This window comes from Caenorhabditis remanei, chromosome X, assembly GCF_010183535.1.
Source record: "Caenorhabditis remanei strain PX506 chromosome X, whole genome shotgun sequence".
NCBI classification, from domain to species: domain Eukaryota; kingdom Metazoa; phylum Nematoda; class Chromadorea; order Rhabditida; family Rhabditidae; genus Caenorhabditis; species Caenorhabditis remanei.
The window spans coordinates 17,443,505-17,464,530 of NC_071333.1; the positions used below are offsets into that span (position 1 = coordinate 17,443,505).

Genomic DNA, 21,026 nt, shown 5'->3' on the forward strand with positions numbered 1-21,026 from the left:
AAAAAAACCCGAAAGAACCAAAAAATTGAATCTAAGAAGAAACACGAGCCACCATTGCCGACAATTGTTGATTCTTCTTGAGAGCAGCACGAAGTAATGAGCTTTTCCGCTTAATGAACATCTGATTGTCCATTTCGGTACTACATTGGGTTGAGCAATCGGAAGTGGATTCTGGAAATAGAGACTTGTTTAATTACGAATAAAAAATTTCAACAAAAACCTGTATTTTTGATACGCATAGGTGACCCGTGTCCTTCTACAATAATAGCAAGATCTGAGAGAAATGGGTCGAATGGAACATCTTCATCGAATGCATCTGGATTACATTGGACGGCCTGAAATCAGACAACTTATTGCTGACTGACCAGATAAGTCATTCAGCTATATGGTAGCTTGCAGCTATATAAGAAACTCGAAAAATAAGAAAAGAAACCTCAAAAACAACGTCTATTGCCAACCTATTCAAAAACCGTTTCTAATATATATGTGAGTGAGTTAGTGATTCTATGAACTGCACAAAAGAAGGAGTAGTAGAAGTAGTAGTAGTGGTGTAGAAATCACTGCAGTCGGGGGAGTGTGTGAATGGAGTCTTTTGCCAAAATATAAAGTTTTGCCAAATCGTAACCATACATGCAGTACTGAGAGCTATTGTGGATAATGGACAACACAGCAATTAGAAATCCGGTGTTAGTATACCTTAACACGACATATCGCCTATTTCACAAGTTTCGAGTGCCTGAAATCATCGTTTGAATAGAGAGGGGTGCTGACAGAGTTATAACAGTTATAACACAGATTTACGATGAGATGGGTATGAATTTCGAATCGAATCGGTTCCAAATGTTATGACATCAAGAGTGCTGTGTTAAGGACACCTGAACTTAAAGATTTATGCTAACCCACCTTGTCTTTTTTCACACGTTCCTCGGGAACGCTAGACACCAGAGTTCCGTTGGCGGAACACAAAACAACCGACTGACTGAAAAGGAATGGAGTAATTTTGTTCTATTCAACACTTTTGATGTCTTCCAGACAGATTACCCATGACCAAACTACTTACCGTTTGTCATCACTATGATCATTGACTCCTTGTACAAGTTGTAAGGTAGTAGAATTATCCTTATCACGGATAGCATGTGTAAGCATTTTTCCGGTGAACATTTGTCGAACAACATCTCGAAATTGTTGGGACATACCACAATAGATTGCAAAGCGGAAAGGATAAGACACCACAATTAGGACATTCCTTAAAAAAATGTTAGGTTATAAGATCCCAGGTGAAAAAAAAAGAAAAAAAAAGAAAAAACATACCTGACAATGAGGAGAATGTTCAAAAACTGATAATCAACAAAACTGAATTTCAGCGATACTGATAACACATGAATTGTGAAAATTAAGGCAGCAGGTATTTCAGTTATCAAAAACAATAAAATAACCACAACCAACATTCTTGTGTTCTGAAAACATACTTTTTTTTCGATATTTTCTTTCTCACAAGTACCTGCTTTAATCCATGAGCTCTTCTGGGTTCGTTACCCACACTAACGCTATCCCGCTGCTTGAACAACCGAATTAACTTATTTTCGTTTTCTGACGAATTCGTCAACTCGGAGAACTTTCGTCGCGTGGAACGAGTGTTGGTGGAATACTTAGAGAGAAGATTGGCGTGACGGCGGTCTGCGACTCTAATGGCTCCAACTAGTTTCCATGTGAAGATCACTAGAAGCACGGAGGGAATCAGATGAACAGCGATAGTCTGCGTCGTAAACATCACTTTGTAATAGATATCTTCCCCAATCTTTGCCATGAACGGGGCTTTGTGTCGGTAACACAGTGTGAGGGTTTCTGAAATTATTTCAACTAAAATTTTAAACTATCTTAGCATAAATACTCACGATTCCGTTTGCTATCCCAAACTTCATGACTTTCATTATGAAATGCCATCAAATCCGGAGTGTACATGACAGTGGCAACAGTTATTATAAAAAATATGACCTAAAAAGCTGTTCAGTTGTTTATATTCGGTGGTTGTTCCGTTCACTCACTTGTTTACTTCTATGAATAGTGCAAAACTTTCTGACTAGCGATGGAACACAAATATAAATGTATCTTTGTATGGCTAAATACACCGTCAGCCATATTGCCATAGTATGAAATATAGAAGGCAGGAATGCCGCCATGTATGGTATCATGTCACACCAGAAACCAGGCAAACCCGTCTGCACATCTTTTTTATATCCTGAAATTAGTTTTTTTGTATTTTTTATGTTTGAATGTCAGAGTCGCTTTTTCCAAACTGGCCTAATTCAATTGGCCAAGTGTTTGGAGCAAAAAGGAAGTCAAATGTCCTTTTCCGCCAGATTGGACTCTTTTTCATTTGAAACCACCCCACCAAGACATGGAGGCGAAGGCATTTTTCACATTTTTCAAAATTCAAAGATCGTTGAGACAAGGTCTACTCTACAAGTTCAACTGTTCAGTTTCACTAATCAATTCCTATTTTTCGAAAATGACTAACTCACCAGATAACGTATAATAGTAAGTGAACCATGGTAGACAAGATAATCCGGTTAGCAACTCTGTGACTGCCATCGCCAATAGCACATAATTAGTTGGTGTTCGCAGGTATTTATGGGAGAGTACAACAACAATAAAACTGTTTGTGGCTATTGTGAGTGTGACGATAAATGGCATCATGTACCCGTACATCGGAACAGCCCAATCCACTGGCACCTAAAACAATGGCTTGATTTTATTTGTCTAAAAAAAGGTCAGTTTCTTTGCGTCATTCCCTTTCACTTAGAAAAGTTCGAGATTAGGTTTATTTTAGTTTTAGTTGCTCCTCGTTTGTTCCTCTGCTCCTCAAATAGATTTGGGGGACTGAAACGGTGAAAAAAAACAAATGTACTTTTTTCCTAATCTCAGTGTTTCAAAATTTCATGAGAATTCGTTTAATTAACCTAATTATTTACCATGTTCCCAATAAACACCGGCCGACATGTTTGATTAGCGTAACAGGAAGGGTGGTAGAGCATTTTCATGAGTTGATGATAATATTCGGGCTCCAATTTGACGACGACTGAAAAAAAAACCATTTGCATGATGTATGGATTATGACAAAAATAGAAGAAAAAAGGCACCTGGAAACAGAAATAGAAAATTTTTTTGAAAAATGTGGTGAAACATGTAGAACTCAAAAAATCATTACCAAGAAAAAATTGGTATCCTGGTCGTTTTTAGTTTCTTTGAAGTGTTTCTGTGTATTTACTAAAAAATAACATAGCAAAACTTTTTTTTTCCATTTTCAGCCTCCTTTGCAGATGGAACGACCACCAACACTTCATCCTCCCACGAACAGAACCACTAGCACAAAGGAACAGAATAATAGATTCCTACATTCTTATTTTTTCACCAACCTCTCCAGCGGTGTTGTTCAGAAAAGGTGTTAGAAGCTTGGAATCTACTTGGAATCCTATATTCTTATTTTTATGCACGAGGGATCTGGGAAATGGAAGATTAGGGGAAGACTGAGGGGTCTTAAAAGAAAAGAATGAAATTTGTCAAAGATGACTTTTCGAATAAACAGTGCAACAAGAAGATACTAAAGGATAGAAGAGAGTTGGTTCATTTTTCTTTTCTCGATGGAGAGAAAAAGGACCCCAAAGGCTTGTTAGCAATCAGTCGACTTCTTTATGTTTGCGTAATTAGAGCACGTCAACTATTTTTTTTTCGTAAGGACGTGGGCCGAGAGGTTTTGGAAAAAGAGAAGAAGAAGCAACGGGAAGAAGTAGAGGGGGGTATGTGTGGATGTCTCATCGCTTTTCCTTCCTGTCCCCCCCTTTTCAGCTCCACCCCTTTACTCACATGCTCTCGTTTTCCGGTAGTCCGTCGCGGTCCTGTGAACTCTTGAAAGAGTAATAAGGAATAAAAAAACAAACCGGAAATCTCGTTTCAAAGATTTCGAACGTTTTCATGTGGACGAGACGCTAGACACCTTGGGACGGAGAGTGATCAGTTTGGTACCTAGTGTGATCTATGGGTATGTTATCAGTGATCACAAATTCAGAAATGAACATTTAGTATCTATTCAAATATCAAAATATCTGGAAACACCAAAACATCAAAGTCGCATCCGGAATATGTTTACATTTTGATCTGATGAGCAGACTAGAACCAAAATAGGCTATCCAGGATCTACGAAAAACTATACAATGTGTAATAAAGGCGAGTTTTGCTGTTTTCTTTTTCTCCCCGCTCATTTTCTATTGTCTTCTCAGGCTCATTTATGTAGAGACACGTGCCTTGAATTGTGGAATTTTGACGTTTGAAAAAAAATTCTGAGAAAGTTGTGAGAAAAGTAATAATGAGAAAATGCTCAGTCGTCCTGTTCATTAGTCATCAAAAAACAAGGCAGACGGTCGTGTACCCTAATAGACACTAGGATTTCGACGACAAAATAGCAAAAAGGAATGATGATGATGACGGATGCTCATTGTGCACAAAAGCTGGCTGCTCATTTTCGGAAAAAAAGAACCACAACCAGAACCCAAACTCATCAAACGGGCGGAAGGGAAAAGCTAAGAGACAAGACAAAAAAGGGCGGGGAAAAGATTTTCGAAAAAAAAAAGAAAACCACAGAATAGGCGATTTTTTCTGCTTGTTCAGATGAAAAAAAGCAAAATAAACATTCTAGCAAGCGTCCCAAAATGCTTCACTTCAATTATAGGGTCTATTGACTGAAATTTCATGTTTTTCTGATATCATTCTTTTATGAGTCCGTGATTTTTTGAGTTTCAGTTTTTCATTCATAGTTTATAATTTCCGTTTGAACTATTATAATCATACTATAAGCAACAAAATATATTTCTATAGAGAATCCAAATATTTCATCTGGTTGAAAACGGTGAAGGTAGTGGAGGTAGACCAATTTTCATTCATTGCAGTTTTATAAAAATCAGCTGTTCGAAAAGACTAACAAATCACTTATCAGCTGGAGAATAGAGATTAGCATACTTGCAAACCGGGCCGAAACGGGCCGACACGGGCCGGCGCGTAACTCGCTTCAAACTCAATATTATGAGCTCAAAAATATACCAAAATGTAGATCTCAACCAGTTCTATGTCTATGATATAATACGGGCCGGATGGCTATTCGGTAATGTGCCGCGGGCCGGGCTAGAATGGCTTTTTTGGCCATTTTCGCGTTTTTTGGCACTTTTTCCCGGCCCGCGGCACATTAACGAATAGCCATCCGGCCCGTATTATATCATAGACATAGAACTCGTTGAGATCTACATTTTGGTATATTTTTCAGCTCATAATATTGAGTTTGAAGCGAGTTACGCCCCGGCCCGTGTCGGCCCGTTTCGGCCCGGTTTGCAAGTATGGAGATTAGGACATTCCTTAAAACTTTCTAAGGGCTTGGTTTTCTGGTTCACCTCCTAGCAAGTTTAAAATTCAATCAAGACACCAAAAAGTGATCCCAAACATAGTTAAACAGTAAATTTTTGAAAATGATGTCCCATTCTAAGATCTCTAATCCCTCAAACCAAACGACAGACAGGGTCCTAGAGACCCGCCCAGTTTGACGTCTCCCAAATTGTATTTCGAAGAAAAAGAGAAAAAATAACAAGAAAAAAAAGAGTTCACTGAGCGCGGGGTTTTCAAAGAGAGAATAATATAAAAAGACAAAGGAAATTTAAAAACTGAAAGTCAGAAGGGACACTACTTTTTGTTTTTCCTCGTTTTCAGAATCTAGATCTCAGCTTTCAATTCTATCTTATAAATAACGATTGTTAAAAGTCAAAACTATTGTATTCTTCGAAACATGTGGATACAAAGTGACGGCAAAGAATATGAATGAAGAAATAGAAGAGCAATTTCTGAGATATGAATACATGTTGCCCATCTTATGGCAAGATGAGGTATTAGGACTTCTTCTCTTCATTGCATGCATGTCGGGGCGTGAGTATTATAACAAAACTAATTTAGGTTCGATCCGCTCACACTTCTTCTCCATCTCTTCTCAGAATTATCCTTCCGACACGTAACTTCGTCTCATCATCTGCACAGGATAATAACTTCATAGATACATACCAAAAATGCGATTGAAAGTTGGCGAAAGTTAGAAATTGAACTTTGAATGGAATCGTCTTCGAAAAGTTGTCTGACTTCCACTTTGATGCATTTTCGATGCGTTTCTTCTCTAATTGCCGTCTTTTGTAGTTCATTCTCCCTCCATCTAAGCACAAAAACGCATAAGAAATGGACTTTTTTTCGAACCTAATGGAATTTATAAGTAAGAAAGAAGAGATAGCGATCTAACATTAAAAATGTTACAACCACCAACTAAACAACAACAAGCCAGGTGCTACATATTACACATGTAATAGAATCAAAAATGTTTAAATCTTAAGAATGTATTGCAAAAAACCAAAAAATTGCTGGGAAAACTATTACGTCCGCCTCGCTGGGTGATCACCGATTATTTTGCAATACCTCGGTGACTTTTATACTTTTGGAATATGTATACTTTTAAAAATAAGTCATAAAGCGAAGGAAGGTATAGCGTCATCAGTAATAAGAATATAAGAATGATATCAGATCATATTGTTTCTGAAGACATGGTCAGAGAAAACAGGTGAAAACAAAAATAATCTAGACAAGCTATTTTGAGTAAAAATGCAATTTCCGTTTGATGAAGGCTATCAGATGATAACTCCTAGAGTAGTGCAGTTGTCAGTAAGGCGGAATCCTTGCAATTTTGATAACAGGAAAAACAATAAGTACCATTATCAGATAAAACTAATGAGTTCTATGTTCTAAGAATACTGGTCGGATCATAACAATATAAAAACGGTTTACAGTGTTTTGGGAAGAATTTATTTTTAAATTAATACCAAATGTAAATTAATCTCACTGATGAGAGAGGCAAGCCCAAATCAAGAAGAGTGTTCCCCAAAATAGATCCCCCAGCCAAAAATTGAAATTGTTATCCGATTCTTTCATTTTCTGGGGCCCACACCTCTCATCCCACCGCACAGACAACAAAAAAATGAAAGTGAATGAAAATAAAGAAAATAGGAGTGTGTAGGCAGGAAATTTGATTATCCATTGTTCTTGGTTTCAAGGTTTTGAGTAATGTAGGAGGGGAAGAAAAATGGAAAAATGGAAACAACTCAAAGTAAGAAAGGGGAGGTCTCAGAAAAAGTTTCTTCGAAAAAAATGGCACATGTTTTTGGGTAAGGGGGAGGAAGGGATATATGTATACCCGCCAAAAAAAAAATGATGATGATGATGGCGATGGAAGTTCGAATTCAGAGCAAATTCAATTCCATGATAATGTTATTTCACTTTTTTGGCTTCTTGCCAGAATAACAAACAGACTCTAGGAAGGAAATCTTGATTGACACTAGAGAGTCTGGATCAAGTATCAGGAACATATTCTAGAAATGAACCCAATGCGCTTAGATTCAGTTTTTTAAGTCATTAGACTAATTCCTAAATGCAACTTCTAAGAATTTCCAATGAATGAAAAAAATGAATAACGTAATCCAAGTTATTGGCTAATCCACTCAAAGGAGAGTTTTGAACTTTTAATCTGATATGGATATCTAGATGATCCAAAATCTTTGTATGATTTTATTTTATAGTAGTTGAGGTACAAAAATGCTCCCGAACCCAAAATGCTATCAAAAACAACTTTTGTATCCGAAGAACTACTAGTGAGAACTATTCCCTGATTGACCTGTGTGGGACACCCCGAGCCGGATGTGATGTGACACTTTAAATCTCGATCGGAAATGAAAAATGAGTCTTTCAGATTTCATATAGTTGAGAGATATAATTTTCAGGGCTTCAGATTTTTTTTTCGCGCCCGAACTTTTCTCTCCCTAAATTAGCTGAAATCACAAAAATAAAGGGTTTGACAGGAAGGAAGACGCGGTTAAAGATTCAGATGGAATTTGAGAATAGGTGGAGCAAGGGGGCGGATGTGGCGCACCGCAATTTGACACATTCGGTGAAGCTAAAATAAAAACGAGAAGAAGAAGAAGCAAAAAGACGATGAGACACACAAAAAAACGCATATGATACATACAAAAAAAACGGAACGTTGAAAAATAAGGGAGAAGCAAAGGGAAAAACACTGGCGGATGGAAAATATTAGGGATAATTGTGACAATGAAAACATTAAGTGCTCACCTTGTTATGATAACAAAAACGTGTTCAGTACTCCCATATGAATTGTCTATGCATGCGTAATAATAATAATTCTCAGAAAAAAAGAAATTGTCTCATGGGAAAAAAAAAATTAGAAGGAACACTCTAGCAGACAGATCTTTTTTAGTAGTATCAAATTTCAGAAGAAGTTTTTTTCGAATTTCAATTTTAGTTTCAAAATAAAAATATATCGTTTCTTCAAGAAGATCTTACGGGCAGAATGGATGTGATTCTGCGGGTAAGAATCAAAAACCTTCTACTATTTCATATTTGGATGTCAGAAAACTCAATCCATCAAAATATCAGAGCATACAATTTTTCATTTTTTCAATTTCCACGAGATGAGGATTCTGACAGGCACACCTACGCACTCGCAATATTTTGTGGTTTATATTAGCAATAACAATTAGCGACATTCAAGATTCTCAAAAATAAAAAAAATTGCAAAATAAACTGAAAATCCTTTTGAGGAACTACATCATCAGAACACTCGCTAAGAAGATTAAGATTAGAAGAATTTCAACGAGCTTAGAAAAAAACATGAGTCTATGGGAATTAATAGAAATTATACTTATCTTGAATTCTAGACATTAGGATATCACGAGGATAACACGATTTTTATGTTAATATGATACTCTGTTCAATTTTATTTTTTATTTGAAACTTAGATGCTCCCTGGCCAGTTTTTAGTAGAGTTTTGTTTATTTTCTCCAAAATTTATTTACTTTTGTGGAAAATGAAACACATCATCTTTATAGGACCTTCCAGAAAAAATAATTGTAACAAAAACCACGTAGCGTCCCAAAAGTCCAACTAAAAATTTGACTAACGCAAATCAATTTCCTCCGGGGTAGGTATTTCCCCGGATGTAAACTTTAGGGATGGATGAGTCTCTCGAAATATACGTCAACATGTCAGTAGACGAAAAAGAGGCACAAAAGTTTGGCAATAAACGACAACGACGATGCGGAGCATGCCGCGTTTAGTATTTTTATTTTGATACCTCGGTTTCATGTCAGAACGTGAAAATATGACGACACGGAAATGAGCGTATAGTGAATCGAGCGGATTTGTGGTTTCATGCTAATAATAATAGTATTAATAGATATAAAAATTGTTTTTTGTTCTCATAGAAACCTTGAATAGGATTTGCTTCTGAATAGATCGAGGGCATTCGATCAGAATAGAAACGTGACTGGACTATCGAGTCAACTATTGGATGCATACAATTGCTCAGAGTGTTCATTGTTGAAACACACATTTGTCAGTTTAATAAAATTTTGATCCGAGTAAAACGTCCCCGGTTTGCCTTTCCATTCATTTTTCAGCTGTTTTATTAGTCTGCAATATATTCGTCTGGGAGTCTTAAAAATTCGAAATGCTCCAAAATGCTCCAAAATTGAGTTTAATGAAGACGATGCATAGCAGAGAAAGACACCGAAAACTTCATTCACAACCGATCTTCTCATAGACTCAATAAATTTTTTGAATGAATAGCTAGACGAGTTCAAAACAGAGCAAGGGGGAGGATAAGCAAAATAAGGCTTGCTATTCTGAAAATTTGGCAAATGAACAATGAGGATATTTTCAGAATGCAATCCCAAGTGGTGTCTGTTCTTGTTATTCAGATGGAAAGTGAGGTTAAGCGTGCTGAAAAATGAATTCACACCTCAAGGGCAGCCGGAACTCTAAATTAGAACCAGGAACTGGAAGGAAAGGAAGAAAAACAGAATATCTCAAACAATGAGAATAACCAGGAACAGGAAAGCTAACAGTTGGCTGGCCGTGAATCACCATCTGGGATTATTCTTGAAAAACGGAAGACACAGAGTCCTGAATCATATTTTCTATTTTAAATGGGATTACATATTTGATAATAGGATTTGGGAACCTGGAGTAACTAAGTGATGAGTTCAATAGTGAGAGCTGCAAAACCTGCAAATGAGACCAGCAGGAATGCAATAAATTCTGAAAATAAAAGAAAAATTATATTGCCCAATTTTGAAAGCAAGACTTCCAATTAAGAAGGGTGCAATACCGCCTTTCTCATAGCAATAGCAATCTTCACTACACCAAATTAAGATTTGTGCCTAGAGGAATAGCAGAAATATGATGAGTAGCATAGTCATCTTCGTCTCCCTTTTTTATACTTCGTCCCTTATTTCTATCCATATTTATTTTTGGTGTGCCGAGTGAGATAGAGAAAGAGGTATGATGCTTGAAAAGTGTGAACCTTTTTTCCTTTTCTCCTGAAGACGTGAGAAAGAAAATTCAGATGAAGAAAAGAAAAAAGAAATAAAAAGCTTTTTACAGGATTTTGATGAGACCCTTTTCTTCTTTCCCTCGTTTACACCCTTTACACAGAATTCGTCGTAAAGAAAGCTAATAGGATAACCTTTACTGATTTGGCTTATTTTGAACTCATCAGCGTTTTCTTTCCTTTCTTCGGAGATACTTTTGATTAATGCACGTCAACTTTCGGTATTTCGAGAGAAAAGATTAGTTTGAGGGGTTAGAAGTCGCTTTTTTGGAATAATAATGAAAATATCAGACGTGCTCAAAGATCGGGAAGAAAATGACTATAAATAACGACTAATATTTTTTTTTGATTCCACTACTACAACACAGTTTTTTCATTACTTCAGCCGGCACGTGCTGCCAGGAAACGACAAATTCTGGGTTTATAGTTTATACAAATTCATATGTTTTTATAGACAGATAAATTTTGATGGATGAATAACTATACAGCTATATTGATAGGAAGAAAACAATACTAATCAAATCAAATCTATTTAAAAAACTTTCCCCGATTAACAAACTACAAAGTTCACATAACTCAATAGATCAAAAAACAGTACAGCTATCCAGAAAAATGCCATCTATTGTGATGCGATTCCATAGGATCATACGTTATTTATTCTCTGAAAAACTGAAAACCCACTGACAACACGGCAAAACACCCGAAAGAATCCATCAGGTAAACAAAACAGGAGTCACGAATTGACCCGACGACTACAAATTGTGTGGTGCATGAAATGAATGATGAGACAATGAGAAGCAGTGAGGGATGTGATGTCAAATAAATTGGTACAATTTTTATACTGCGAAATTTTGGAAACGGGTTTTGGAATTGATATTAGGGACGAAAAAACCGTTCGAGACTGTCAAAATACATCAGGCTGACATATCAATATAAAGATAACTGATAAGTTCTGTTTCCAGAGACCGTGTCATTTTTTTGTCAGCAAAATCAAAAAATTATAAATCTCTAGAAATGTCTGCACAATTTGCTCTAGTGTTGGAACAAATTTTCAAACAAATTTCAAGTTCTAATTAGCTACCTAAGCTAGTTACACTGCTCTTCGCTAGTCCATGCTTTCCATTCTGAACATTGTTATTGTTAGACATCTTCAAAACATCGCCCACCAAATTGTTGTCATGCACCTATATTTTCCAGATTCACCAACAATTGTATCTATTATCCACTGTTCAACATTTATTCATACTTCAATCTTTGAATTCTATTCACATGGTTATGTTATTTATTATTTAATCATACAATACAACGTATCAAAATTCGGCACTATGTATTCGTTGTGACTACAAAGCATAAAGAATACAACATAATAATTGTTATTTGATTCTTCGGACTCGATTATTCGGATTCGACGAGAAGCTGCACTTCTAATGTTCTCCACCACGACTTCTCATTGCTAACCCAAACATGGTAATATGCGTCCTGCAAACAAAAATTTCGGTTCACTCCGGACTACTTCTCATAGAATATTCTGCGAATTCAAAGAAATTAGCATATAAAAATTGGCTCACCGTCTTGACAACAACCTCGTCCTCCATTGGTACTAGCGTCGGTCCTGGCATCCATGGAAAACAAGGGGTTACTTGCTTAGCGCTGGAATAAAAATTATGTAAAGATAACTTGATATGTATGAGAAATCTTACACAAAGAAATCTGCACATTGTTCTTCATCACTATAGAAAACACCAAATCCAAAATTGCGGTTTCCACGGACCCACCATCTGAGTGTACCACCTGCCTTGATGAATTTCGTGACTACATGAATTTTTCCATAAGAGACATTAATTGTTTGGGCGTTTTTGACAACCTGAAACATAAACTAATTAGTCAGAAAATTAATTACTTCGCTAAAAGGTTCTAAGTGTTCTAGTTCAGTTTGTCTTGGAAACTTTGAGCACTAAATTCGTCAAATTTGTCAAAATAAAATCTAGTTCAACAATCCATCTCATATTCCGATTTCCCATAATCTAAAACTTTTCCCATCATTGATCATTCCACATTTTCAATGACGTATCCCTTTTTTAGAAACAATTTTTTCCTTCCGTCTTCTTTACATACACTGTGGTTTTTTGCAGAGTAGTATCCATCAGTTGGGTATGACACCGGCAATTCGATAAACCCTCCAAACGTATGATTCTCGTTGTTCCAAATCGAAGGCAGTGATGAGTGAATGGCATACTGTAGAACGTCGTCTCTCCAGTTGGTCTCTCCGATCAGTCGAACCTACCGAGAAAAAAGGGTTAAAAACTGGTATCCTCTGGTCATGTGAGTTCATCATGTATTTACCTTTTCCCTTGTCTTTTCGGGTAACAAGGGACGGACAACGACGTAGAGTGCGGTAGCAAAACTTGGTACGCAGACGGGAACGAAATACTGTAAAGAAAAGACAGGAAATAAAAAAATAAGTGATTGACGCATTTAAATTCAGGAAACCAGTTTTTCATGGAGAATGAAAACGTTTGATCTTTTCTCCCTTTTCTATCCGCACCTTAATCATCTCCACATAATGGTCAGCCATAAAATCAGCCAGTGATTTCATCGAACCAGTCACCAAGTCATACAGTTTTTTGTTATACTGCAGACCAGTGATATCCATGACGTAGAGGATCCAAGCTTGTTTTCCAGTCTTCGCCTCGATTTCCATGACATGCGCCAACATTTGTTCCAGATCCACCATGCGGGCTCTCATGACCTCCAGAATCGAATAGGTCTCCATCATACCAGTATAATCGGTTTTACCACACTGAAACAAACAAATCATTATCAAAAATTGTCTTTTTTCTATTTGTATGTATTACCTGCTCAATATTAACAATAACATTATCCATATGCCCCGATGGACCAGTGATACCATATTTCCAGTGCTTATGAATCGGATGGTTCCTTTCCTTTTTGTGAAGATCATCCAGATTCCATGCGGCACGGAGGTTCAGATGGAACTTCATTTTCCTGGCAATCTCGTTCAATGGCAGTGTGTTATGACCTTGTAGCCAACGGAGAATGTTAAAATCTGTGTTGTAGTAGTCGGAAATATCATCCTGAAAAACTTCGTTTGTGTAAGTAAATAAAACATGCCTACCTTGACAAGTTCTCTGAGCTGTTCGACCTTTTTCAAGTCCTCCGGTGATATATCATTCTCGATGACTGTCATAGTCACTGAAACTCTGGTTACAGTAATACTAAAAAGAGAAAACAGAAATATAAAACCACAGTAAAGATTATAAATGGATCAACCGCGGTTAAGTACCCCAATCGGATTAAAAAGTGTAAAGAAGAAGCTGCGGGTAAAACAGTAAAGGAAACCAAAAAAAGTTTAAAAATGAAGATATATGTAGTGTGTTTCTAGTGTGTCTTCTATCATTCCACCTTTTATGTATCTCAAATGTTAACAGTAGCCGCCTCAAGTCAGGGGGTACTTTCTTTTAAAAACCAGTTTGGGAACTTTCATTATAAGAGAAGAGGTGGCAAGGGGAGACGGAGGGAAAACAATGAAGAATCGAATTTATCATTAATAGGAGGAACGTTTTTTTTAGTTGTTTCTTGTTTCTTACAATAGTTACACTTTTCGCCTAGTTGTAAATCCTGAATAAACACAAGTGGAGAATAGGAGAATTATGAAAACGAAAGGGGGAAGGGATCAGTAATTATATACGCATGATGACCCACATCGAATGCGTTCGGCCCTGCGGATAGAATGCCATTCGACACTTATTTATACAACTGGATGATTATGGTTAACTATCAGAGAGATAAGAAAGGGAGGGAAGTGTGATTGAGTGCCGAATCAGCTGGCATAACACGTTCTTGACTAGTAGAAGTTTTGAATGGCAAGCGCAGTTGTTGTGGAGAAACCAATTGTGTAGAACCTTTGTGGGTCGTGACAAAGTTTCGATTTTTCAAATATTTTTCAATAAAAAACACGTCATCTATTATAAATTCCCGACACTGCGCCGCATGGCTTTAAAGGCGCATCCCATTTATTAGAAATTTCGCGGAATGGTCTCGTAGTTGAAAAAGATCAAATACCCTATTTTCGAGCTTTGCAGGTCTAAAAATAAATGCAAATAATGTTTTTCGCTTCGAGACCATTTTGAACAAATTAGAGGCGCCAAAAGCCATGCGGCGTAGTGTCGGGAATTTATAATATGTATTTCCGAGTGAATTCACAATATATAAATAAATGCGATCGATAAAAAAATTCCTAGTACCTGACAACAATAACACATAAGACAAATAATTGGCAATACTGAAAATGTTCAAATTGCACTGAATGGATTAAAAAACAGATAAATCAGAAAAGAAGCACCCTACATAAAATATTTCATGGTTTAGACCTTATTCTTTTCCGAGTTTCTTCAGAATGACCTCTGCTGCGTCGAGTGTTTCGTTTTTCTTGAAGTAGCAGAGGCGGACCATGTGACTGTTTTTGTCTTTCTCGGCACGAGAGGAGTAGAAAGCGGATGGTGGGATGACGGCGAGTTTCTTCTCACGACAGAGCCAACGAGAGAAGACAAAGTCATCGGGGTCAGCTTCGGAAGCAAGTTTGAGACCTGGAAAGTAGTGATTATGGAATAAACGTTTTTATTGCGCTGGCTAGGTGTTGATATATTGATCGGTCCCAAGTTTGGAACCAGCAGCTTGTTCGGACATGCAAGTATACGGGCCGGCTGTATCTCGCTTCAAACTCAATATTATGTGTAAAAACTACACCGAAATGTAGATCTCAGCGAGCTCTATGTCTGTGACCTACGGGCCAAATGCCGGATCGGTAATGTGCCGCTAGCTGGGCTAGAATGGTATTTTTGACAAGTTTCGCGTTTTTGGCACTTTTCACTGCTTATTAACAATCCGCCAACCGACCCGTAGTAAATCACGGACATAGAACTAGATTTACATTTTGGTATATTTTCAAGTTTAGAAAGCTCAGTTTTAAGGGAGATACGCGACGGCCCGGATTGCCAGAATAGAACAAACTGACATCTTGAATCAACTCATGCTATTTATTTCATTTTTTTTTTTTTAATGCGAACGTCATTTTTCCAAACCCAGATTTTTCCAAAGTCTTCCCGCATCATTTTGTAGCGAAACATTTTTCATCAAACTCAAAATTTCACCTTCTTTGAGATGGGAGTAATCCGCCAACATAAAGTAGCCAGCGTCCGGAATAATCGGGCGGAAGTTTCCCTCTTCCAACATCTTTGCCAGTTTGTCTCGCTTGCCACGAAGCTCTCCCGACAGTCCAGTAGCCAGGTATGAATTCTTTGGGTCATTCAAGAACTTGGGCCAATCGAGACGGAACGCTTCGGCGATAGCCATTTGAGTGGGTGACGAGCAAGTGAAGACACAGTTCTGATGGATAGCTTTGAGTGGCTCGAGAAGTTGTTTCGGTCCGACAGCCCATCCGAGTTTCCACCCAGTCACGGAGAAGGCCTTGCCGGCGCTGCCAATGGAGATAGTGCGCTCGTACATGCCAGGGAGGCTAGCTGGAATGTGTCAAATTATAAAAAATGTTCTATTTGAAGTTTTGCTTCAAATTTTTGCCTACAATCATAGTGCCATATTCTTAGTGCCAGAATTTTGCAAGAATTTCAGTACTTCATTTTCACCGAAAAGTTTTGGAAGACGTGGCTTTCAAACGATCTGAAAATTTGGTTATATGCACTTTCGACTACGAGGAGTTCATTTATGCCATCAAAACCAGAACTTTTCATATGGTTAAGCTTTTCACATGGAGTTCCGAACCGGCAAGTAGTATACGCAAAGATGTTTTCATTTTTCCTGCGTACGAGCACAGGTAAACCTCTGGGGAACACAAATGGAACCGCGTGCTGTCGTATATGCTGTCGATTTGGAATTACATGAGAAAAAGCTTGACCATGTGACAAGCATGAAAGCTCATAACTCGGCTTGCAGAGACATTCAGCGGGTTTTGTTGGCTAAAATGGTCTTACCGTAGTTGAAAGTACATATGACCAAATTTATAGATCGTTTGAAAACCGCTTCCCCAAATATTTCTTCTTGTGAGCCTTACATGATGTTTTTTTAAGAGAATGTAGTTTATGAGACACTCACCAAACCGAACCATGTCGTTCTTATCCCACACGTGGAACTCGTAAACCTCATCAGCGATGACAATCAAATTGTACTTCTTTGCGATCTCCGCAAGCTTCTCCAGCTCCTGACGAGTAAACAATTTACCAGTTGGGTTGTGTGGATTGTTGATAACTAGCATCTTTGTCTTCTCGTTGATCTTCTTCTCCATATCCTCAAAGTCAATGGTGAATTGCGAAGCACTAGTTGCTCCATCCGCGAGATTCATTACGACTGGCACAGGCACTCCACCAGCGAACTTCACTTGTGGGTAGTAGCAGTCATAGGCGGGTTCGATGACTGCAACGGCACAAAGTTATTAATGATCACGAGAATAAATACTTACTAAGAACTTCATCTCCTTTGTTGACCCATCCCAAGAACGCATAGTAGAGCGACAGATAGGCTCCGACAGTGACAAGAACTTCGTTCATCGGGTCGACCTGTACGTTGTAGAAGTGTGAGTACATCTTGGCAAGAATATCGACGAGCATTGGATGACCATATCCACGTGTGTATTGGTGGGCTGCAGTGAGTTCCGGCTGTTTTGACAGATTTTCGAGGAGATCTGTGACAAATTTCGGGGCCGGGCTATCCGGGAACCCTTGCCCAAGGTTGACGGCTTTGGTTTCGGCGGCCAATGTGGTGAATTCTACCCTGAAAATCGATTTTCTAAGGAAAATTAGATTTATTCCAATGTTTCTTCGAATAAATTATACAAGACTACTTACCAAATCGATGCAGCGTGTTGAGCGGTCCTCTCTGCAGGTTTTGGTGCGAAATTTGACGACATTCTGGAACGACTCGTGCGAACTAGATTCAGAAATGTTTTCGAGCTTAGCATGCTGAGAACGGACCCGTTTTCTGCAGAAACAACACATTTTTCTAGTGAACATAAAGTGTGGTGCGAGAAAATAAGCGTGAAAATGTTATACAATGCATTTTTGAACAATTTTATCAAAAAATTAGCGAGATTCGCGTTCAAAAAACGGAAAAAGGTGGTCGCTGAGGTATTTGCAACCAGCAAGTCCGCAGAGACACCGGATTTGACGCGATATTGCGGACTGAGTGAGGCGACGGGGGTGAGGCAATGTGTGCGTGTGGTTTCTGCAGATTGACGGGTGGGAAGAGACAAGTAATAAGACAAACGAACAATGAGCATTGGGAAAAGTATGGAGAAATGAAACAAAACTGATTGTGCAAAAAATAAATAAAACGGGGAACAATGACAGTTGGAGTTTCATTATTTTTGGTTCACGTACTTTTGCCGAGAGTGTTAAAGGCGCATCTAATTTACTGGGATCTTCGCGGAATGGTCTCGTGGTTGAAAAAGATAAAATGCTGTGTTTTTGAGCGTTGCAGGTCTGAAAAGAACTGCAAACCATGTTTTCCGCCTAGGGAACGTCTTGAACAAATTAGATGCGCCTTTAACACCCTCCGGCAAGTGTTCGTAAGCCAATAATAAAAGAACCAAAAATCTAGTTTCGTTTCGAAAATGGAAATTCATAGTGCAGGGCAGAATTGAATAGTTAGTGACGACTAGTTGGAAATAAAGAGACAAAAAGAGAAACACTGTCACACAGATCACAATTATTTCACAACTATTGAAAATAGGATATACCGGGTCATGTGTAACTACTACTAACCACAATGTCATCGTTTTTCTATTTTTCTTATCTAGTTCTGTTTGCGTATCTTATCAGTTTTAGGTCACAACGATTAGCGATCAAATGTGCATTTCGTTTCACTCCCGCCTGTCTTTTATTCAATATTTTATTACTTTTGAAATATTCCTATTATTTTTCAGATGCCTTACTTAGACCATGCTGGTTCTACGTTACCTTCTAAGACCCAGCTAGAAGAAATCGCAAAACTACAAAGCAATCTTATTCTTGCAAACCCACACTCCCACCATGCCACTGCTATCAAAACTCAACAAATCGTGAATTCAGCAAGATTACGGTAACTTTCATCCTTGGCCAAGCTTATTTGTTTATAGAACTTCTATCCCGATTTTCTAATTTACTTTTTTTACTTCCTTGTCAATTTCAGGATCCTACGTTACTTCAATACTACGCCTGACGACTACTTTGTAGTTTTCACGAATAATACTACACACGGATTAAAGATTGTGGCTGAGAATTTCAAATTTGGAAACAAGAGAGAAGACGGATTGGTTTCTGAGATATCAACTGTACTAAAGGGCGGGTCTGGCAATTTTGCATACTTCCATGACTCACATCATTCAGTGGTTGGGATGAGGCATGTTGTGAATGGAAAAGTTTGTGATCAGAGAAAAAGTTTCAATGTATTTGAAATAAAATGGTTCAGGTAAATGCAATTAGTTGTGTTGATGAAAATGATATATGGGAATATAACACTCCAGAAGTCACAAATAGCTTGTTTGCGTTCACTGCAATGAGCAACTTTTGTGGGAAGAAGTATGATTTGGATGGCATCAAGAAGTTGCAAGAAAAAGGTTAGGTCTCTATTCAGAAAATAATTTTTTACGATTTTGTAGGTTGGTCCGTTTGCATGGACGCGGCAGGACTCGTTTCCACTTCGCAACCGGATTTCTCGGTTTGCAAACCAAACTTCATTGCGTTTTCCTTCTATAAAATATTTGGGTACCCAACAGGAATTGGAGCACTTTTAGTGAGAAAAGGTTAGTTCTTTTTTTTAAACTTTCTGACACCGAGAAAGTATATTTTTCAGATTCCGCCCATCTTATCGAAAAAACTTCATTTGCGGGAGGAACCGTTCAAAGTGTAGACGAGATGAGTTTATTCTTCATTCTCCGAGAATTTGAACGAGCTTATGAAGAAGGGACCCTGAATAGCTATGGGATCGTACAACTACAAAAAGGGTTTGAGGAAATTGAGAGATATGGTGATGCAGAGCTTTATTTCTGAAAATTATTTTTCATTTTCAGGGGGCATGCAAAAAATTCAAAACCTTACCTATCAACTCCGCTGTAAGGCTGTAAAAATGTTAGCCTTAAAACTGCACCCAAATGGAAAGAAGGTTGTTGAGATATACTCTCAACCGGATAGCCAAATCAACCCAGCTAGCCAAGGAGCAATTGTTGCATTTAATTTATTAAGAAATGACGGTGGATATTATGGGTACACAGAGGTGGAGAAAATGTGTGCGATTTTTGGAATTGAATTGAGAACAGGCTGTTTTTGTAATATTGGAGCTTGCAAAAAATACCTTGGGATCACATCTGAGATGATTAGAGAGAATATGAATGTAAGTGTTTTTTTCTTTTCTTTTGTGTCTAGGGTTCAAATCTGATAATTAACATTCCAGAAAGGAAAACGATGTGGAGATGAAATAGATTTAATAAATGGAAGACCAACTGGTGCAATAAGAATATCATTCGGTAGAACGTCCACAGAACAAGATATTGATGCATTGGAGCAAATGATTGATACATGTTTTGTTGGTAGTAGTGACCGTTTGATCTCGTCAGGTCCAAAAGCTTTGAAACTAGAAGCTTACTTGCCTACAGTAGTAAATTTGTTTAGTTTTCCTATCAAAAGTGTTGGATCGGTGCCTAAAGAAAGGTTTGGAAACGAAAATTTAAGTATTCCGATTTTTTTTGATTTTAAATACTTCCAGATACGAATTAACTGCCAGGGGATTCAAGCACGATCGAGATTTTCTGATAGTGAAGGATGACGTCACTTTGAATCTGAAACTGCACCCTGAACTTTGCAGACTGACGGCTATTATTGTGAATGACGACAGTTTGCAAATCCAAACTTTTGACCAGAATGACAATTTTGTGATACCCATGAGTTTATCCTTGAAGGAAAATGACGCAAAAGTTGTGTGTAAGAAGACGTGAGTTTTTACTTATAGGCAGCACCATTTAGTTTTTTTTCAGAATCGCTACATTGGATTGCGGAGATAAAGTTGGCAAATGGCTCGAGAATGCACTTGACATGCCCAATTGTCGGTTATTACGGGTAGCTGAAGAATCAAAGAAGAATTTTGTGAATGATTTGCCATTCCTATTAATCAATGAAGCTAGTGTTTACATGTTGTCCAGACATATAAGTGAGCAGTTATATTTTTGTTTCCGCGTTGTAGATGACGAATTCCAAACTTTTTTCTCACAATCCCAATTCACAAACACTTTGAATCCTCATAAATATTTCATCCTTTCAGACATGGAAGTCCAGGATATTCTAACAAGATTCCGCTCCAACATTGTGGTTCGTGGGCTTCCTCCTTTTATTGAAGACACCGCAAAACGGCTGTCTATTGAGAATTGCGAGTTTGAGGTTCTTTTCGAAAAATTTCTCATCTTTGTCTAATTATGTTTGTTCCGGTTTAGGTGGTCAACAAATGCACTCGATGTGAGATGATATGCGTGGATCCGATGACAGGG

The 21,026-nt window shown here is 37.8% G+C and overlaps 4 protein-coding genes across 4 annotated transcripts in view; 1 reads left to right on the forward strand and 3 right to left on the reverse strand.

The window, feature by feature from the left end:
* Positions 1 to 31: 31 nt before the first annotated feature.
* Positions 32 to 3,101, reverse strand: GCK72_025533 (uncharacterized protein; the record flags this gene model as incomplete). The annotated part of the gene is made up of 10 exons (XM_053736377.1): positions 32 to 171; positions 221 to 335; positions 904 to 979; positions 1,061 to 1,246; positions 1,312 to 1,457; positions 1,502 to 1,845; positions 1,896 to 1,995; positions 2,046 to 2,239; positions 2,523 to 2,733; positions 2,973 to 3,101. 10 exons carry the CDS (start codon positions 3,099 to 3,101, stop codon positions 32 to 34), a joined length of 1,641 nt encoding a protein of 546 aa, XP_053579943.1.
* An 8,774-nt stretch (positions 3,102 to 11,875) lies between these two features.
* On the reverse strand, positions 11,876 to 13,688 carry GCK72_025534 (uncharacterized protein; the record flags this gene model as incomplete). The annotated part of the gene is made up of 8 exons (XM_053736378.1): positions 11,876 to 11,959; positions 12,049 to 12,130; positions 12,181 to 12,344; positions 12,596 to 12,760; positions 12,824 to 12,910; positions 13,026 to 13,280; positions 13,336 to 13,575; positions 13,644 to 13,688. 8 exons carry the CDS (start codon positions 13,686 to 13,688, stop codon positions 11,876 to 11,878), a joined length of 1,122 nt encoding a protein of 373 aa, XP_053579944.1.
* Positions 13,689 to 14,872: 1,184 nt separating this feature from the next.
* Positions 14,873 to 17,471, reverse strand: GCK72_025535 (uncharacterized protein; the record flags this gene model as incomplete). The annotated part of the gene is made up of 5 exons (XM_053736379.1): positions 14,873 to 15,087; positions 15,652 to 16,020; positions 16,610 to 16,927; positions 16,974 to 17,284; positions 17,359 to 17,471. The coding sequence occupies 5 exons, from the start codon at positions 17,469 to 17,471 to the stop codon at positions 14,873 to 14,875; spliced, it is 1,326 nt and encodes a 441-aa protein (XP_053579945.1).
* Positions 17,472 to 18,434: 963 nt separating this feature from the next.
* Positions 18,435 to 21,026, forward strand: part of GCK72_025536 (uncharacterized protein) — a gene marked incomplete at both ends in the record, with an annotated part of 2,867 nt that continues 275 nt past the window's right edge. The window contains 11 exons of the mRNA XM_003106246.2: positions 18,435 to 18,589; positions 18,680 to 18,908; positions 18,959 to 19,106; positions 19,149 to 19,292; positions 19,343 to 19,516; positions 19,560 to 19,879; positions 19,940 to 20,196; positions 20,252 to 20,476; positions 20,520 to 20,692; positions 20,804 to 20,919; positions 20,973 to 21,026. The exon at positions 20,973 to 21,026 is cut by the window's right edge and continues 54 nt beyond it. Of these exons, the coding sequence (XP_003106294.2) occupies positions 18,435 to 18,589; positions 18,680 to 18,908; positions 18,959 to 19,106; positions 19,149 to 19,292; positions 19,343 to 19,516; positions 19,560 to 19,879; positions 19,940 to 20,196; positions 20,252 to 20,476; positions 20,520 to 20,692; positions 20,804 to 20,919; positions 20,973 to 21,026 (1,995 nt within the window). The remainder of the gene's footprint in view (positions 18,590 to 18,679; positions 18,909 to 18,958; positions 19,107 to 19,148; positions 19,293 to 19,342; positions 19,517 to 19,559; positions 19,880 to 19,939; positions 20,197 to 20,251; positions 20,477 to 20,519; positions 20,693 to 20,803; positions 20,920 to 20,972) is intronic.